Raw genomic sequence first — 19,880 nt, 5'->3', positions numbered from 1 at the left:
AGAGCATTCTAACACTGGAGTCAGTATGTGCTTATTTAGGCTTTGGGGAATAGTTTATACCTGAAAGTGGCTAGGAAAAATTTTAACTGTTTTTGCACAAATATTCCTTATGAGCCAGATATATCTATGATGTTAAGGATTATCATATGTGTTCTCTAATGCCTCAAAATAGGTCTTTTGGAATTCCTGGATTTAATATATTCTGTTTAACAGGTCACAATTTTAAAGAATAGCAATTGTAGAGACTAGTAGAAGTTTAGCTGGTTAGACTGTATCGCAGTAGTCTGTAAAGACTTTGGCAGAAGTCTAGACCATTAGGAAGCATCTGTGTTGCCCACAAAACCAATTCACTCTCTTACAGGTTGTAGGAGAAATGTTCAGCCATGCAAGTTTAGACCAGTGTGCCTGGTAAAACACTAGCTAAAAAGGATAAGTTGGTTTACAAAGCAGTACTTGAAAGTAAAATTATCTCCATCTATTAACAAATCAACTGTGGGAGAAAAGATTTTAGTTCTCAGGAAGAAGCAAAAGTCCTTCAATGACAAATTATCAGGTGACTCCTCTCTTCATGTAAAATATCATCCACTTTTACCCAGCCCAGTGGTGTGTGACTTCATAAGACATAAAGCTGTTCTTACAACAAACTTCATAATTTGGTTTTGTTTTCTTAAAATTGTTATGAGTACGTGGCAAGCTAGAAGTATAAACACTTTGGAAAGCCATTAGCCAAGAAAGCAATAGAAAATATTTACCCAAAATTCATTCCTCTGCAAAAATCGGGGTCAGGAGCTAAGAACAGTATTTATAACCATATTTAAAGCCACATATATTTTTTTAAAGACAGGTTACTTCTTTTATGAGGTGGTAATCAGGAAACCTCAATATAGCAAATTTTATCAATCTAGATTTTCCCCCTCTCTCTTTATTCCTTTGGAAAAAAAAATATGAAAGAAAAGCACAGGTCTGAAATGAGAGTCAAAACCTAAGTGACTTCAATGGAATTTTTCTTCTACCTTATTTTCTGCCTTAGCACTTAGTCCTATTAGTCAAAAGTTCCAAGAGACTCTGTTAACTATTGCTGCTTTTCCTCCCACAGCTTTGCCATGGATGATGATGATGATGATGATGATGATGATGATATGATGGCTATTATTAACAACAACAATCACTGTCCCCACTTATGGGGTACATTTGTGGGTCCTCTGTTAAGTGCTTGACAAACATTTCCTTCAGGCACAATAAAAACTGAGACAGACAGTATTTTCCATGTTTCACAAGTGAAGAAACTGAGAATTACAGAAACTACTAAAAAAATGCATTTAAAAAGTAGTAAAACATAGTTATAATTTACTGTCTACATGTGACAGACATTGTACAATACTAAGGATTTTTCAAACATTAATTCACAACAGCACTGTGAAACAGGCATCACCATTTCCATTTTATAGATGAAGAAATGAGGCTCAGAGAGTTCATACAGCAGAACCAGAATTTGAACCTAGATCTTTCTGGTTATAAAGGCCATGCCTTTCAAGCTTTCTATCAGTCTTCCAAGGAATAATAATCACTTATGTCATAGGAATAAAAAAATTCTAATGGGAACTGGTGAGAGTTTTCAAAAGTATGATTATAAAGGTCTTTTCATGTAGGGACAAAGACAAAGACAAAGCCAGAGTCAGCCACCCCAAAAGAGGGTAGTTGTAGGATTTCCTCCATCCAAAGTTTTCCTTCACCAGCCTGTGACTGATTCCTGAAGGTTCAGCACTAGGAAATAAATTTTGGTTTTCCTTAGGAGGGAAGAGGGTAGGTTAGGTTTTATCCCACGTTTTGAGAATAAAGCTCTAAAGTGATTGGAAAAAATTGTTAGCTGTTTTCCAACGTGATATCCAATTAAGAGAAGATTTGGATATTACAGTAGATGATGAGAGTCCCTTAAGTAGAACTGTAGTTCAGTCCCAGAGGAATGTGACCTGGAAATGGAGAGAGGAGTGATGAAAAAGAACGTGGGAGGCCTTGTAGACAAACTTAACCTGATAAACAATTTTGCTTAGGCAGCTTCTGTAAACTGGACAGATGTTGAATTAGTTTGTCTTTCAAGCAATGGAGGCGTAATAAATGCTATTAACTTTTCAACATTAGAAAAAGTCTTGGTCCTGACACTACTGCCATATGAATCAAGGCAAACATACTGACTTCTGCTCTCAGTATAAATTAGTTCTAGCAAACAGCACTATTAGATAGGTTCCTAATATTTTTTTAAAAAAATAAATTTATTTATTTATTTTGGCTGTGTTGGGTCTTTGTTGCTGCACGTGGGCTTTCTCTAGTTGTGGTGAGTGGGGGCTACTCTTCGTTGCAGTGTGTAGGCTTCTCGTTGTGGTGGCTTCTCTTGTTGCAGAGCACGGGCTCTAGGCACGCGGGCTTCAGTAGTTGTGGCGTGTGGGCTTCAGTAGTTGTGGCTCACGGGCTCTAGAGCACAGGCTCAGTAGTTGTGGTGCACAGGCTCAGTTGCTCTGCAGCATGTGGGATCTTCCCAGAGCAGGGCTTGAATCTGTGTCCCCTGCATTGGCAGGTGGATCCTTAACCACTGCGCCACCAGGGAAGTCCCCCAAATATTTTTTAAAATTCAGTTTTATAAATATTTACTGTGTGCCTAACGCTGGAGTACAAAAGGGAATTGAATGTGCTCCTTATTCTTAAGCAGTTCTAGTCAAAAAATACTATATATCTAGGGTGGTAATAATTTAGTGCTGTGTCACTACAGAAGAGGAAGACATTAGGATTCATCTACTATACTTACATTCTCACCTACATGTTCGTATAATACTTAACACCTACCATTTTTCATATCTCTAAGTCAGCCCTGAAGTTAGCAGATTATCCACGGTGGTATACGGCTAGCAGGAAGAACAGCTACTGAGGGCATTCTCATAGGAATAGTGATGAAGAAAGGAATTTGCTTTCAGTTAATTCTTTCTACTTCCCTTTTAATATAGAGAATATAGATTTGACGTGTATATGCCTACATAGGATTTTATAATATTGTCTATTTTATATCTTGGTTATTCTTTCTCATTCATCCACTCAATGACCCAGGTTTCCTATATCCCTAGTGTATAAACCCCCAAAACGAGACACAGAAAACTAGAGTAATGGGAACATAGTTTTACTGTACAGGTGATATTTTATACTCACTTTAGTTTGATTTGACTCAATAGTAAGTATATTTAAATGAAGATGAACTTTTTTTTTTTTTTAGCCTGCCAAGAATCAAGCACTACAAAGTGCTGAGTGTAGGAAAAAACTACACGATTGAATTGGAAAAACCTGTAAGTAACTATTTCTTTTTTGTTGATTAATTTTCTCCTGCTTCCTCCCAAACCTACCTTATAGAATTCAAAGTAAGGTGGAAAAGCAGACTCCTTGCCTAGGAACATAGTGCTGGCGAAAAACAGTCATGTTAAGGGGTCCTGAAGGTAGCAGACATCCAGGGTGAGAAACGAGATGCAAGAGCAGGTGGGGGAGGCAGAGTAGAAGATCATCTGCTATCAATTCTTTCCACTTCTTTCTTTCTCTGAAGATCTTTATCAATGTAATTGTCTCAGGGAGAGAAAAATATTTTTGTTAAGCATCTATTTTACATACTCCAATTAGAAGTATATAAGTATTCCAATGTGTTTATTTATTTATTTATAAATTTATTTATTTTTGGCTGCGTTGTGTCTTCGTTGTTGTGCGCGGGCTTTCTCTAGTTGCAGAGAGCGGGGGCTACTCTTCGTTGCGGTGCACAGGCCTCTCATTGCGGTGGCTTCTCTTGTTGCGGAGTATGGGCTCTAGGTGCGCGGGCTTCCGTAGTTGTGGCTCGCAGGCTCGGTAGTTGTGGTGCAAGGGTTTAGTTGCTCTGTGGCATGTGGGATCTTCCCGGACCAGGGCTCGAACCTGTGTCCCCTGCATTGGCAGGCGGATTCCTAACCACTGTGCCACCAGGGAAGCCCCCAATGTGCTTATTTCTAATGGGAAAAAAAATCTTTAAATGCCTGGTCCTTTAATACCCACCATGCAGAAGTTCAGAAATTCCCCTCCTAATAGTAACAAGTAGTTAAGAAAGGATTTCTTCCTTGTCTTCAACCCCTCTCCTACCCCAACTGACTTGTAGTCATAACTATTCGATACTATGTTAGGCACAGAGCCAAATACTTCACACACGCCATCTAATTTAATCTTTATCATTACCCTGAGGTAACACCTATTATACAGGTGGAAAAACTGGTATTTACACTGGTTTCAGCCAATGACAATGAAGTAATGTGGCCTGTGGTCCAGGATGCTGGGGAAAGGAAGCATCTGTAATCTCAGGCTGCAGTGGTGGGAAGATTGGGTCAGGAAAGTGCTATCACTTAAATGGATTCGATGGGTCTTGAAGATGTTTATGATATCTTCTCTAAAACTGAGCTCCTAGTTCCTCTGCCTCTCCAGGCCCATTGTACTGACCAGAGAAAGGGAGTGTAGTGTTGAATTTCTTATGGTCTGGCCATAACCCTTAGAGTGCAGACCTTTACCAAGAGCAAGACAGCTGCTGCTTCATATACCCCACTTACATCTTTGCCATAAATGCCTCCCAGAGATTTTCAGTTCTCATGTCCACGCCTGACTGGGCTTTTTCAGAAATTCTAATGAAGGAAACAGAGAATTAGATTGCTGAAGGATAATCCAAATAACAAGTGACTGGAAGCAATGGCTGGGGAGGAAGAATGTGCCTCTGCAACAGGTGAACTGGGGCTCATTTATCTGTCATTAGCCCCAACAGTCCCTAGTGTACACAAAGTGAACAGCCTGGATTATTCTTTCACCTTTCATACTCCCCAATCCTACCCTTCAACCAGGTTGTCATTCCGTGAATTCTTTTTCCTCTTTAAGTTTACCAGGGATATTCAGGTTTAACCTGGTTTTACTTGTCAAAAAATATTGGCTTAGGGGGTAGCAAGACATTTTAGTTACTCCTAGCCAAGTAAATTAGCCTGTTACAATGAGATATTAAAATGCTAAGTTCTCTGGCTTTAAAGGGGTCTTTAGTTTCAAGCAGAAGAAAGCAATTATGGTTAACAAGCGAAAAAAAAGAATTTAAGAACATAGGAAGCCCACAGAATGACTGGAAGGCAAGAAAACCTTCAGGGACTAGGAAGCAGTTACTTGTACTAAGCATCATCTGATTAGGAATCTGCTTTCTTGATCCTCTACTCTAGTTCAAATTTCAGGAAGGGAGCTTTTTTGGGCCTAACTTGAATCACATTCTCATACAGTAACTGGGAAAGAGCAGAGTAACTAATTATTGTCCACCAAATTGTATACAATAGGAAAGGGGTAATTTCTTAATAGGGAATTAGATACTGTTATAAAGGAGAAAGAAAATACATGGGTAGGTAAAACCTTGGCCATTCAGCAAGCTGTTAAAGTGAGGAATTGACACGATTTTCTGGAGGATAGGAAATACACAGTAATCTCCATTAAATTTCATTTGAGCTTTCTCTTACTCTATCTTTACACAGGTGACACTGAGCCTTCTCTCATTCTCTGTATACAGGTAACACTCCCAAATCTTTTCAGCGTCATTGATTATTTCGTGAAGGAGACTCGAGGAAATTTACGGCCATTTATATATTCAACTGATGAAACCCTTGGTATGTTCTTCATTTCATTGCTATATTAAGAAAAGGAAAACAAAACAACAACAAAAAAACCTATATATGATTTGTAATACCAACCAGGTAGGATTATATAGTTCAGCCTTTAAATTTACCCATTTGGAAATCATTTTGTCAAGGACCCTGTGAAAATAAGGGAAGTACCAATAATTCCTGGTGGATAGAGTATATGCCCACTCTAGAGAAACAAATCCTGAGGCATGTATTGTGACTATTAACTTCATTCCATCATTCTACTCAACTTTATCAACTTTATCAAACAAATTTGATGAGAAGAAAGCCATACAGAGTCACGGAAACCAAACAGGGAATTTAAAGGTATGGTCTGTCAACAATGCCAGATGCTTGAGACATGAAAATGGACGAGGATTAAGGGGACACTATGGGGATTGGTCATTAGGCAATAGATGACTTGAGAGTGCGATCTTATTCCACTGTAAAGGCAGAAGGCAGAGTGCAAGATAACAAGTAGTGGGTGGGTAGTGAGGAACTACAGATGAAGATCGTAGTTAGGATTGGCTGTGGGGCCCCTTGTTCATAAGTTATGAAGAATTTCAAAACAGTGGTAGCAGACCATTAAACCAAGCATGAGACCCAGTGCAAGTACACAGTTCACATGACCACAAAGCTGGCCCTGTTTGTAGTCCAGTTTTTGGCAAAGCAGGGCAGGCTGGACGTGACAGTTTCTTTCCATCCTTTGAAACAATCCCTGGTGCACATGGTCACTTGACAAGCTGTAAGCAGGAGAGAAAAAATATCTACAGATTATGAGGCAAAACAACTTGGTTTGGTTACCGGCATCAGGGCATATCTGGAAAGTCTCACTAATTAAAAGGACGGCAAGCTTTAAAGGTCCAAGTTTTAAAACATGGGTATGACTCTTGTGATGCCAAATAATTTTAGTAAACTCAGAGTCTGAAGGAACTTTAGAAAATTATCTAGTATAGTGTCTCATTCTGTATAGGAATCACCTGCACACTCAATACAGAAAACATCTCTAAGATGTGACCAGTTTGTAAATTCTTAATGACAGCCACCTCACTGATTTTTGATGCAGCATTGTTCACTTTTGGTCAGCTCTCATTTTAGATAATTATTTCTACTACTGAGTCTGAAACATTCTTCCTTTAACTTATACATATTAATCCAACTTTTGGCTTTAAAACAACACATGGTTTTAAAAAGCCCATCAAATATTTAAAAACTGCCACCATGTCCCCCCTTAGTCTCACTTTGTCAACTACAGATTATTGGTCCCATCAGCTCTCTCCTTCTCATCTTTGACCTTCTCTATCTTAAAATATAACCACAAAGGATGAACATGTTATTATAGATATGTCAGCATAATACATTGCCTGGGCTTTATGCAGGAAAATACCACCTAATAGAAATCTCTGGGAATGTGCTATTAATGTGGTTTTCTTTTTTTTCCCCCCAGAGATGAAAGGATTTCCTGCAACATCTCTAAAATAATTAAAAAAAAAAAACAGGGGTGAGGGATCCAATATAATTTGCCTCCTCTATGGATGATATTGTGTCAGTTATCTAATGCTGTGTAACAAACCGCCCTTACACCATGGTGGTTAAATCAACAACCGCTTTATTTGCTCATGACTCTGCACATCAGCAGTTTGGACTGGATTCAGTTGGGCAGTTCTTCTGCTAGTCTCACCTGGTGTCATTCACAGGACTATAACCAGCTGGTGGCTTGACTGGAGCTGCATGGTCCAAGTTGGGCTCATTCGCACATCTGGTGCTGGTGGTCAGCTGGGGCTGGCTGAACCTCTCTCTTCATGTGGTCTCTAATCCTGGAGGAGGTTAGCCCATGTTCTCTCACATGAGAACTCAGAGTAGTTAAGGAGGGAAGGGTAGCCGCATGTACTTGGGCTAGGAATTCTTAGTGTTGAGAACAAAGTATGGCCCTCTTGGAGCTTTTCATATAGAAGAAGCTGTGAACTGAATGATTCCAATGATTATGTTCCTACCCTTTTGCCAACAGCACACTATCTTGATTACTGTATCTTATGTACAGGGTTTATTTTCCTTCCTTTCTTTTAAAAAATTATCTAATTTGTATAAATAAAATTCTTTTTGGTGTATAGTTCTATGAGTTTTGACAACTATCACCACAATCAAGGCACAGAAAGTTGCATCATCTCAAAAAAAGCCCTAATGTTCTTCCTTTTTAGTCAACCCTTCTTCTCACACACAATCCCTGGCAACCACTGATCTGTTTCCATTCCTATAGTTTAGCATTTTTCCAGAATGTCATATAAATGGAATCACAGTATGGAACCTTCCGAGACTGATTTCTTTCACTCATTATAATGTATAGATTCACACAAGTGTTGTGTATTAGAGCTCACTCTTTTTTATTTATGAACCGTATTTTTCTGTAGGGAGGTACCAGTTTGTTGATCCATTCACCAATTTAAATATATTAGGGTTGTTTCCAGTTTTGTGAAATTATTAAGCTATATAAATATTCATATGCAGATTTTTGTGTGAAAATAAGTCTTCATTTCACTTTGGTAAAATATCTAGGAATGAGATTACTGGGTCATAAGTATATGTCTAACTTTTTATAAGAAACTGTAAAACTCTTCTCACAGGTGGTCCCACCTTTTTACATCTCTACCATCAATGTCTGAAAGCTCTGGTTGCATCCTTGCCAGCACTTCATATTATCTTTAAAAAAGTTATTCTAGACGCAGATGTAGAGAATGGACTTGAGGACATGGGGAGGGGGAAGGGTAAGCTGGGATGGACTGAGAGAGTGGCATGGACATATATACACTACCAAATGTAAAATAGATAGCTAGTGGGAAGCACCTGCATAGCACAGGGAGATCAGCTCCGTGCTTTGTGACCACCTAGAGGGTGGGATGGGGGGGGGAGGGAGGCACAAGAGGGAAGGGATATGGGTATATATGTATACATATAGCTGAGTCACTTTGTTATACAGCAGAAACTAACACAACATTGTAAAGCAATTATACTCCTATAAAGATGTTTAAAAAAAAAAAGTTATTCTAGTAAGTTTGTAGTGGTATCTCTGTAGTTTTAATATGCATTTCCCTAACAATTAAGGACGCTGAGCATCTTTTCATGTGCTATTTGCCATTCATATATCTAATTTGGTAAAATATAGGCCTAAATATCTTGCCCATATTTTTATTGGGTTGTTTTCTTATGGTGGAATTTTGACAGTTCTGTTCATATTCTGAGTACAAGTCCTTTGTCAGATATGTGACTAACAAATTTTTTTTTCATTCTTTTAACAGCATCTTTTGCAAAGCAGAGTCTTAAATTTTGATGAAGTACAATTTATCAATTTTTGCTTCTATGGATTGAACTTTTGGTGTTGTAGCTGAGAATTCTTTGCCTAACCCAAGATCATGAAGACTTTTTTCTTATGTTTTCTTTTAGAAGTGTTACAGTTTTATTTATTTTTGGCCATACCACGCAGCTTGTGGGATCTTAGTTCCCCGACCAGGGATCGAACCCAGGCCCTGGCAGTGAAAGTGCTGAGTCCTAACCACTGGATCGCCAGGGAATTCCTAGTTTTATGTTTTAATTTAGGTCTATGATCCATTTGGAATTTTTGTTTAAGGTGTGAGGGATGAGTCAAGGTTCATTTGCATTTAGATATGTAATTGTTCTAGGACCATTTGTTTATAAAGATCATCCTTTCTTCATTAAATAGCCTCTACACCTTCATAAAAAATCGATTCAACATGTTTTTTGTGAATCAGTTTCCAATGATTATGTTCCTACCCTTGTGCCAACAGCACACTATCTTGATTACTGTAGCTTTATAGTAATTCTTGAAATCAAGAGGTATAAGTCTAACTTTATTCTTCTTAAAATTGTTTGGACCAATCTAGTTTCTTTGCCTTTTAGTATAAGTTTTAGAATCAGCTTGTTGTTATCTACAGAAAAATTCTCCTGGGTTTTGATTTGGATTTTGTTGAATCTATAAATCAATTCAGGGAGAAGTGACATCTTGAGAATACTGAGTCTTCCAATCGAGAAAGAAGTATATCCCTCCATTTATTTATGTTGTCTTTCTTTTACAATGCTGTAGTTTTCAGCATACAGAGCCTGCACATATTTCGTTAGATTAATAGCTAAGTATTTAATTTTTTGCTGCTACTCTAAATGGTACTGTTTGAAAAATTCTCAACTCCAATTGTTCATTGGTATTATATAGAAATATAATATTACAAGATTTTGCTAATATCACTTATTCATTTCTAAAAGCCTTTTTTTTGGTTGTTGATTCCTTGGAATTTTATATGTAGAAATCATGTTACCTGTGACTAGAGACAGTTTCAGTTCATGTTGTCCAATCTGGATACCTTTTATTTATTTTTCTTGTATTATTGTACTTACTGGCTGGACTGTCTAGAACAATGATGAATTGAAATGGTAAGAGTGGACATCCTTGTCTTGCTCCCAGTTTTAAAGGAAAAACATTCCACCTTTTACTAATAAGTATGATGTTGGCTATAGTTTTTTTTTTATTATTATTATTTTTAAAATGCCCTTTATCAAACTGAGGAAGTTTCCTTCAATTCCTGGTTTGCTAAAGTAGTTTTATTTTTGTTTTTGAATCATGAAAGGATGTTGAATTTTGTCAAGTGATTTTTCTGTACCTATTGAGATGATCATGATTTTTCCTTTTATTTGATTAATATGGTGAATTGATAGATTTTCCATTTTTGAACCAGCCTTGCATATACCCACTTGATCATATGTATTATCTGTTTTTCAAAACAATTTTGTCTAGTTTTGGTATTAATGCAATGCTGGCATCAAAAAATGAGCTGAGAAGTATTCTCTTTTCTTTGTAGTCTGGAAGATGTGTGTAGAATTGGTATTATTTCTTCCTTAAATATTTGGTAGAATTCACCCTATAGGCCTGAAGATTTCTTTGCTGGAAGGTTTTAAACTATGAATTCAGTTTCTTTAATTAAATTTAGATGTAGGACAATTCAGGTTATCTATTTTTTTCTTGAGAGTATTTTGGTAGTGTCTTTCAAGGAATTGGTTCATTTTTTCTGAGTCTTCAATAAACAGTCTTCTGACCCAGGGCCTGGTACAGAGTGGAAACTGATGGATGTTGGTGGAATAAATGGATGACTGAATGCCTAAGCATAGCATTGGGGAAGGAGGAAGCAATATTCTGTTTCCCAGAGGAAAACTGTCACTCTCAGAAACACAAAAGGACCATCACAATTAACTGTACATGTACTACATTCCAGGCTCTATGTGAAGAGCCAGGATTACATGAATCATCTCGCCTTACTGCTCCCAAGAATCTTATGAGGAAGATATACTATCTATCTCCATTTTATAATCAAGAAAAGCAACACTTTAGTTTTCACATACATTTAAAGAAGTCACACACGAAGCTAGTAAGTGAAGCTTAAATCCAAATCCATGTTCATTTCTGAAACCTCTTTAAAAAACCTTCTTAGTGGTTCTGCAGCTCCAGTGATAAATATTTGTGTATATTCATATTCTCTCTCCCCTCACTCCATCCTTTCCTGTGTCTGTGGGTTAGGAGTCTGGACCTGGCTTAGCTGGGGCTTTTGCAAAGTTGCGATCAAGGTGTTGGCTAGGACTGGGTTTTCATCTGAGACTTGACCTGGAAGGATCCATTTTCAAATCAGGTTGTTTGGAGAATTCACTTCTTGCAGCTCTAGGATTCATAGCAGCCAGCTTCTTCAAAGATACCAATGGAGATGGAGGTAGGGAGAAGGAAGGAGGGACTATTGAGCAAATCTACTAGCAAGGTGGAGTCTTATGCAATGTAACATAACGATGGTATTGACATCCCATCACCTTTGCCATATTCTATTGGTTACCACGATTCCCATTTCCTGGTATTCACACACTGTGTAAACCCTGTATCTTGAGGGTGGGTTGCAACTGTAACTTGTTTGTAACCAGTAGTGACTTGCAACCATATAGGTCCCTTTACTCTCCCCTCCATGTTATAGTTGTCATATATATTACATCTACCTAACACTGAAAACCCCAACAAACATTATAATTTTTGCTTTTAATTGTTATAAACATAGTAAAGAATGTGAGAAAAGTAGTCTATTATTACCTAGATAACTCCCACCTACTGCTCTTTCTTTTTCCTGTGGTATCATTTATCTTCAACTTGAAGAACTTCTACTGAATCTATCCAGTGATCTTTTTAATTTCAGTTTTATTTTGAAAATTTCTGCTTGGTATAATTTTTCTTCCTTTGTAGAGAACATCTATCCTACTGTTTATTTTAAGAATATTTATCACCACCTTATGGAGCATAGCTCTTCAAAATCTTTGACAATTTCAATATCTTGGTTATTTTAGTGTTGGCATCTGTTGTCTTTTCCCTTAAGAAGTGGTCTCGTTTTTTTGCCTCTTTGTTTACCAAGTAATTTTGAATTGTATCTTGGATATTTTAATTTGAAAATTATGTCATGAGCCTCTGGGTCCTATTAAAATCCTCTGGAGATTTTTCTTTTAAGCAGGCAATCCTCCTGATTAGATTGAATTAATTTTGCCTTACTTTCTCTGGGAAGTGTTCCAATATCAGTTCAGTTTCAAAACCTTTGGTATGTTGCTTTGGGGCTCTCTTACGCATGTATACCTCAGGAATTAGCCTGGGACTTAGGCAGTGGTTTCTTTAGTTTAGTTCTCTGCTATTACTATTATTCTGGTGGCTGAACTGGTTCAGCTTGCTTTGTGATCAGGAACAAATTATCAACCTCCCTGCATTTTAGATTCCCTTGTTATAGGAGTAGGGAATGACAGATGAACAGAGTTAGAAGGAAACATGAAGAGAGACTTCAGATAGTCACACTGTCTTCTGTAGAGTAATATATTTTCTTTCAAAAGCAGAATGATGATGGAAGAGTAAACTGGAAGAGTAAATGAGAGTGGAAATAGGACTTTCTAAGAAAAACTACAAAAAAGGTGAAAATCCACTCTGACACATACTGCTGAAGCTTTCAAGTACAAGCAGGAAAATTGTTCATGTTGAAAATAAAGAACTACCCTCTTCCACATTGGTTCAATCAAGCTTTCCCACCCACAATTTCTAGGCCAAGAATCCACCACAGAAGGGAGAAGAGAGAGGTTGAAGAAAAATCTACATATTGCATAAAATAAAATGGTAAAACTATTATACTTTCATGTATCTTGGTAATTAATTATTTTCAAAAGGAAGATATTACTTTTAAAGAAAATTATCTCTATCTTCCTGATCCTGATTACAAAGTCACTTACTTGGATACCAGAATTAAACACTGCAGCATACAATTTCATTATCTTATTAGAATGAAAACAATTTACTAGAAAACCATAGTATATGGCTGTGAGGGTAACTCATAGATATATGCATTCCCATGCACTGATATAAGTTGAAAACATATGGTCCTTTCTAAATGGAGTTTTTATTTCCCAGGGCTTCAGTTTAATACATTTACCTCTATACAATCTCCACAGCAGATTCTCTAGTTCTCATAAATTCTAGCAATTCCAAAGAAGCCTCACAAGATTTTATTAAAATCTGATTTGACCAATTTATGAAATTTTAAGTTATTTTAATTACCCAGCTAAAAACTAGAGACATGAAAAGTACTAGGAGAAGTCCTTTCCCAATGGAAATACTCTATGCCACACTTTTTGGTTATTGGCAATAAGTGAAATTTATCATTTTCCATGTTTTCCCTCAAGTTGTCTCTTTGCTGGCTCAAAGTCAACCCATACCTCCTTTTGTAAAAAACATTAATTTATAAGGATGGTAAAAGGCTACATAATCATCCATTTCACAAATACAACACAGTATGAGACTAATCACTTAGAATTCCTTAAAAATACTAATTCTTCAGCCCCACACAAGATCTACTGAACCAAAATCTCAGGGACATTTTTTCATAAACTTTTTTTTCTTGAAAAACAGGCTTCTAAATTGATGGTCATTCAAACTGGGAATCAACTAAGAATCAAAAGATATGGCTTATATTCTACTCCTGGTTCTAATTCAATGTTTGGCTTCTTTGGTTTCTTCATCTGAAAAAATGAAGGGGTTAGCAATGGATTCTTAAGGTCCTCTTAGCGCCAACACCTTATAAAGATGTATCTTTATAAGAAGAGGAGAGTAGATCACAAACACACACAGAAGAAAGACTACGTGAGACAGAGGGAGAAGATGACCATCAACAAAGCCAACAAGAAAGGCCTCAGAAGAAATCAACTCTACTGACACATCAATCTTGGACTTTTAGCCTCTGCAACTGAAGAAATATATTTCTGTTGTTTAAGCCACTCAGTCTGTGGTATTTGTTACGGCAGCCCTAGCAAACTCATTCAATGAGTTATCTAGGATGCCTAAAAATATGCAGACTCCTAAGCTGCCCTCAGACTGAGTGAATTAATTTCTGGGGGTTGGTCCAGAAATCTGCTCTTTTAAAACACATCACAATAAAGTTTACTACACACAATAAAGTTTGTGAAATACTTCTCTGAAATCTACCATAATATCAACTGTTAACTGATGCATAGATTACAAAAGATCGACCTATCTATCTCTTATTCTCAAGGGCCTCACAATTAAGTTAGTCCAAATATAGATAAGCAACAAGAGACTCAACAGCTCCAATTTGTTACCATCTCAAATGTTAAGAATGAATTCTTGCAATCTAAAAGAAATGCAGTTCTTAATATAGGACGCTTAAAAAAATGAACTCTTGAAGATAGTGAGGCAAAGTGGTTGACTGCAATAAAGTGAAAGGAATGGACAGGGAGAAAGAAATCAAAGCCCAGGGCCTGACCAAGGTGGAGAGTCTAATAGAAGGCCACCAACACATTGAGCTGGGAGAAACAACAGGAAAAGAGCCACAAAAACTGCAGAAATTGAAATTGACGAAACCATAAAATGGCCCTCATAGTTTAAATACATGTTAGACAATATCTGCAGAGGATGGGAAACTATAAAAAGTGTTCTAGCAGTTTTAAAAAAGAGAACCAAATAGAACTTATAGGACTGAAAAATACAACCAAAATTAAAAACAAAATGGATGGATTTAATAGTATGTATGAAACAGATGAAGAGAAGTAAAGTAGAATATGTGTCAGAAGAAATTATACAGTATAAATCCTGACAAGACAAAAACAATTGGAAAATACAGAAGAGAGGGTGATAAATATATGGAAGGCAGAGTAAGTCTGCCACGTGTAATGAGAATCCTCATATAAAAAAAGAGAATGGGGATATAGGCAATATGTGAAGGAGTAATGAACTAACAAAACACACAAATCTAGATTCAAAGAGCTGAACAAATCCTAAACAGGATTAACAAAAGAAATCCATACCCAGACACATAATTATACCACATACAATGAAAGCAGATATTTGTTTTCGAGATGCAATATTTAGCTTGACAGTTGACTCAAGAGCCAAAGAGGAAGTCGTAAGAGAGTAGAAAAATATTTCCAACATGTTGAAAGATAATAAAGGCCAAATTAGAATTTTACATTCAGCAAACATACCTCTGCAGAATGAGAGCAAAATAAAGATATTTTCAGACAAAGAAATCATGAGCAAGTATGCTACCAGTGGACTGTCACAATATGAAATTCTAGAGGAAATATTTCAAGTAGAAAGAAATTGATCCCAGATGGTAAGCCTGAGGCACAAAGGAGAATAAAGAGTAAAGAAAGTGATATATATGTGTGTGTATAAATATAAACATTGACTATATAAGAAAATAATAAAGTCTATAGAATTAAAAGACGTTGAAGTACTTGACAATGGAATTAAAATACAAAACAAATAAAATACATGACCATAGTATGCAAGCTGCTAGTTAGACAGTTGTTCTAGTTATTACATCTGGGTAACAAATAATCCCCAAACTAAGTTGCATGAACAATCCATGTTCACAGATTCTGTGGGGCAGGAATTCAGCTGGGCACAGCAGGGATGGCTTGTCTCTGCTCCATGAAGTCTGGGGCCTGGAATCACTTGAAAACTTGCTTACTCATATGTCTGACACCTGATGCTCACTGTAGGTTAGGGGTCTCAGTTTCTCTCCTGGGGGCTAGTTTAGGCTTCCTCACAACATGGTATCTGGATTACAAGGGTGAGCTTTCCAAGAGGGAAAGAGCAAGCAAAAGAGATTGAGAGCCAGCCATGTAGATGCCATATAATCTTTTATGATCTAACCTTGAAGTTGTGCAATAACATATGCTGCATTCTGTTGTATTAGTTGAGGTAGTCATAAATTCTTGTTTCAAAGTAAGTGGAAACATTCTGTTGCTTGATGGTGGTTGGGGGGTGGCAAGCTTCTAGAAAAGCATGTGAGACTACAAATATCGCTGTGGCTATCTTTGGAAATTATAATCTTCCCAAATGTAAAGATAATGATTAACTTTGGTCTGACTTAATCTGAATATGCATGTTGTAATATAGGGTAATCATCAAAAAATAAAAGCCACTAAAGTAGTAAAGAAAAAAATGTGTATAGTTCAGGAAAAGAGAAACCGTATTATTTATATTAAGAAAGAATTTAACATAAGGAATTGGTTAAACAGGTTTTGTGAGAAGTCAAAATGTCGGCAAGGGACACAACTATTAAAGGGAAGAAAGTAGGATTATTAGAACCTGGAAACCTAGAACAGATACCCTGCAGAGAGCCAGAAAAAAGGTAGACCCTGGGAACCAACCACAACTACTGGGAGAAAAGCCATTGCTGAGGTGATGCTGATGATCAGGAAGCAAATGGCAATGGTCAAAGTCTCTTCTCCCATTCTCCAGCTTTCCAGTCTCCTTCTAGTGCCCCCTATTTGTGGAACCTAAAGGAAGCTAGATGGTGAAGGAGAAATATAGTTTGCAAAGTTCCAGAATATAGAAGGGTGTCTAGAATTGAGAGACAGTTAATAATTGGCATAAATGGAATTAAAAAACAAAAGTAAATACAAATTTAAAAAGGCAAGAAAATAGAGAAAAAGAATCATAGAACAAGCTAGACAAAAAACAAACCCCCATAAAATAAAATGGCAGACATAAATCTATTAGTCATGATATTAAATGTAAATGGCTTTAGTGTTCCAGTTAAAAGACAAAGAATGTCAAATTGGATTTTAAAAAAACCCCCAAATCCAAACTCTATGTCAGTAATGAAGGAACACTCTCCTAAAAAACCCAAGAGTTGAAGAGGAACAACCCCTAATGAAAAATGGAAAATAAAGGCTGAAAATGAATGAGGTAAGCATCTACCGCAAGAAATTAGAAACAAGAACAATAAAAAACTCCAAACAAAATAGAAAAAATAAGTAATATTGATAAAAGCAGAAATTAATGAAACAGAAAACAAACATAGAGAGGATTAATAAAACCAAAATTTGGATCTCAGAAAAAACAAATCACTGTCCCTATTTAAAGATTATGTAGACTATCCAAAAGAATTTGCAAATAACTTACAAGCATCATTAGAGTTTAGTAAGTTTCCAGATACAGAAGCAATACAAAGATATCAATTACACTTTACACATAATCAACAGGAAATAAAGTGGGCTGAGTAATTTGGATTTAACATTCTCACTTGAGAATACTTAGAAATATTTCAAATGTATTTGAAAAAGTACTGGATGATATTAGAAAGCTAAGTTAGTGAATAATTATCAAGTTAATATCTGGGAGAAAATAGAAATTCATAAAGGAAATGAATTCTTCATTTGTGACCACTTGTACCCTGGGAGATTTTGCAGATTTTTAAGAGGCTACTGAGAAGCTGAGCAGAGCTAAGGGACTTGGGATTCAAAGGTAGAATGTAGTGCCAGCCAAGAGGTGGGGGCACTAGCTCTGGTAACCCAAATCCACACTTAGTAAGCCTGAAGAGTTTCTGAAGTAAGGATTAACAGGAAGTAAGGGCACTAGTACAGTTAGCTCAGCTCTGAGTCACATGGATGACTCAGAAAATCTCAGTTTCTGAAATTGGGTCAAAATGATCCTGAATTACTAGTGCCCAAGTGCCTAGTAGAGCATATAAAAAAACTCTGTGGAGGATGAAAATATCTTATTGGGCATCAAATTGCAGTTGATCTTTGAACAACACGGGAATTAGGACACTAACCCTCTGCACAGTTGAAAATCTGCTTATGACTTTACAGTCAGTCCTCTGTAACCGAAGTTCCATTTCCACAAATCATATAATACTGTAGTATGTAGTATTTAGTGAAAAAAAAATCCACACATAAGTGGACCCAGGCAGTTCAAATTTGTGTTGTTCAAGGGTCAACTATATTTCTACAAGCAAGCTTTCAAATATAATATTGGCATACAATTAAAGATAACCACACAGACTTTCTGTTTGAATTAAAAAAAAAAAAATCCCACAAGGACTCAGAGGCAAAGAATATACAAATCAATTTTCACTGCAAAGTAAAGGAGCTGTTACAGTGGAGGATTACTGGACTGAATGTCAATATTATGACATAGTATGAGTGTGTTTCATGTTTGGTAATTGCAATCATTGTTGCTTTTGTTGTGGTCATCCATGTACAATGCTTGGTGTCAGTCTATTTTTCTCTTGTAAAAATAAAATACAGTGTGTGTGTGTGAAAAAAAAAAAAGATAACCACACATACAAGGACACAAGATAAATAAGAATTAGCAGAAACAAAAATATAAAAAAAGACCCCAGGAGAGCTTCAGATTTGGGAATTATTAAACACAGACTATAAAATAATCATGCTTTTCATGTCCAGGTAGATAAAAGATATAAAATTTCAGCAGGACAATTAGAAACTGCTAAGTGATAGATTTACATGTTTGAAATTAGAAATTTGAGAACTGAAAATACAAAGGGCTAAAAATAACCAAGACACTTTTACAGAACTATAAGTTGGGAGGACTTGTTCTGCCAAATATCAAAAACAATGTATCAGCTATTGTGATGAGGAAGTATACCATCACAGGGATAGAAAAGAAGGAACAAGAAATCCAGCAAGAGACGTATACATATATGGATATGACATATGACTTTGGTGGCACTGCAGAAAAGAACAGACTTCAGTAAATGGTGGTGAGACACTTCCTAGCATACACAAAATTAATTCCTCTTGAATTAAAAACTTAAAATGGGGAAGTCAAAATTAAAGCTTTAGAAGACAATATAGAGGAGTATCTTCATGACTTTGTGGCTCTAGAGAACAGTTTTTTTAAAACTCACAAAAAAATCTAGCCTTAAAACAAAAAATGACACTTCGCAGTACCTGACCATTAACAAATTCTTTTTAACAAAGAGCATCATAAAGAGAGGGAAAGGCAAGCCAGAGTGGGAAAAAATATTTGCAATTATATAGCCAACTAAGAACAGGATTTATAAAGATCTTTTATGAATCAAGGAGGAAAAAAACCCTGCCAACACAACCAAAAAATGGACAAAAGAATTGAAAAGTCACTTCACAAAAAAGAAAGAGTGGCCAGCAAACATATAAAAAGGTGCTTAATTTCAAGAGTAATTAGGGAAATGCAGAGTAAAACTTCAACGAGATATAACTGCACATCCAACAGATTGGCAAAATTTAAAAAAAAAATCTGTTAACACCAGAGATGAGCAAAGTGGGAAAACACGAGATCTCTATTGCTCAGGAAAAACTCTGTTATTATCTAATAAAATTTAAGACGTGAATATCCTATGACCAAGGAATTCCATTCCTAGGCACATATACCTTAGTTACACTAGGCAATACATAAAATAATGTTCATTGTGGAACTGTGATTACCCACCCCCCAAACATCCCAATTGTCCACAGTCAATAGAATGAATAAATAAATAGTTGTATATTAACACAAAGGTAAAATTATACATCAATGACGATGAATGAAGTATTGTTACAAGTAACCACATGGATGAATCCCATGTTGAATGAAAGAAGCAGCCACAAATGAATGTATTGATTCTATTTACATAAAGTTCAAAAACAACAAAAGTAAACTGTATGTATTGTTTAGGTACATACATAGGTGGTACCACTATAAATAAAAACAAAGACACAGTTATCACAAAAGGTAGAAAAGTGCTAACTGCTAGAGAGTATGTGTGGGGAAGCTGGTTGTGATTGGGAAGGGACCGCAAGGGGAGTTTCTGGGCTGCTGTCAATGTTCTA

The 19,880-nt window shown here is 36.5% G+C and overlaps 1 protein-coding gene across 2 annotated transcripts in view; it reads left to right on the top strand.

Annotated features, from left to right (window-relative positions):
• STAP1 (signal transducing adaptor family member 1) overlaps positions 1-18,346 on the top strand; it is a 56,046-nt gene extending 37,700 nt beyond the window's left edge. The window contains exons 7-10 of one of the 2 annotated variants that reach the window (XR_014264287.1): positions 3,260-3,329; positions 5,582-5,678; positions 8,987-12,879; positions 13,669-18,346. Coding sequence is in view for 1 of the 2 variants with exons in the window: in XM_082463936.1 (XP_082320062.1) it covers positions 3,260-3,329; positions 5,582-5,678; positions 8,987-9,018 (199 nt within the window). In the remaining variant the exon portion in view is untranslated. Of the gene's footprint in view, positions 1-3,259; positions 3,330-5,581; positions 5,679-8,986 lie in introns of both variants that reach the window. The other variant, XM_082463936.1, reaches the window with a different exon arrangement.
• Positions 18,347-19,880: the final 1,534 nt, after the last annotated feature.

Source organism: Balaenoptera physalus (assembly GCF_965194825.1).
Source record: "Balaenoptera physalus genome assembly, chromosome: 5".
Taxonomy (NCBI): Eukaryota; Metazoa; Chordata; class Mammalia; order Artiodactyla; family Balaenopteridae; genus Balaenoptera; species Balaenoptera physalus.
Note: the sequence above shows the minus strand (reverse complement) of the source record. Positions and strands in the feature narration are given on the sequence as shown.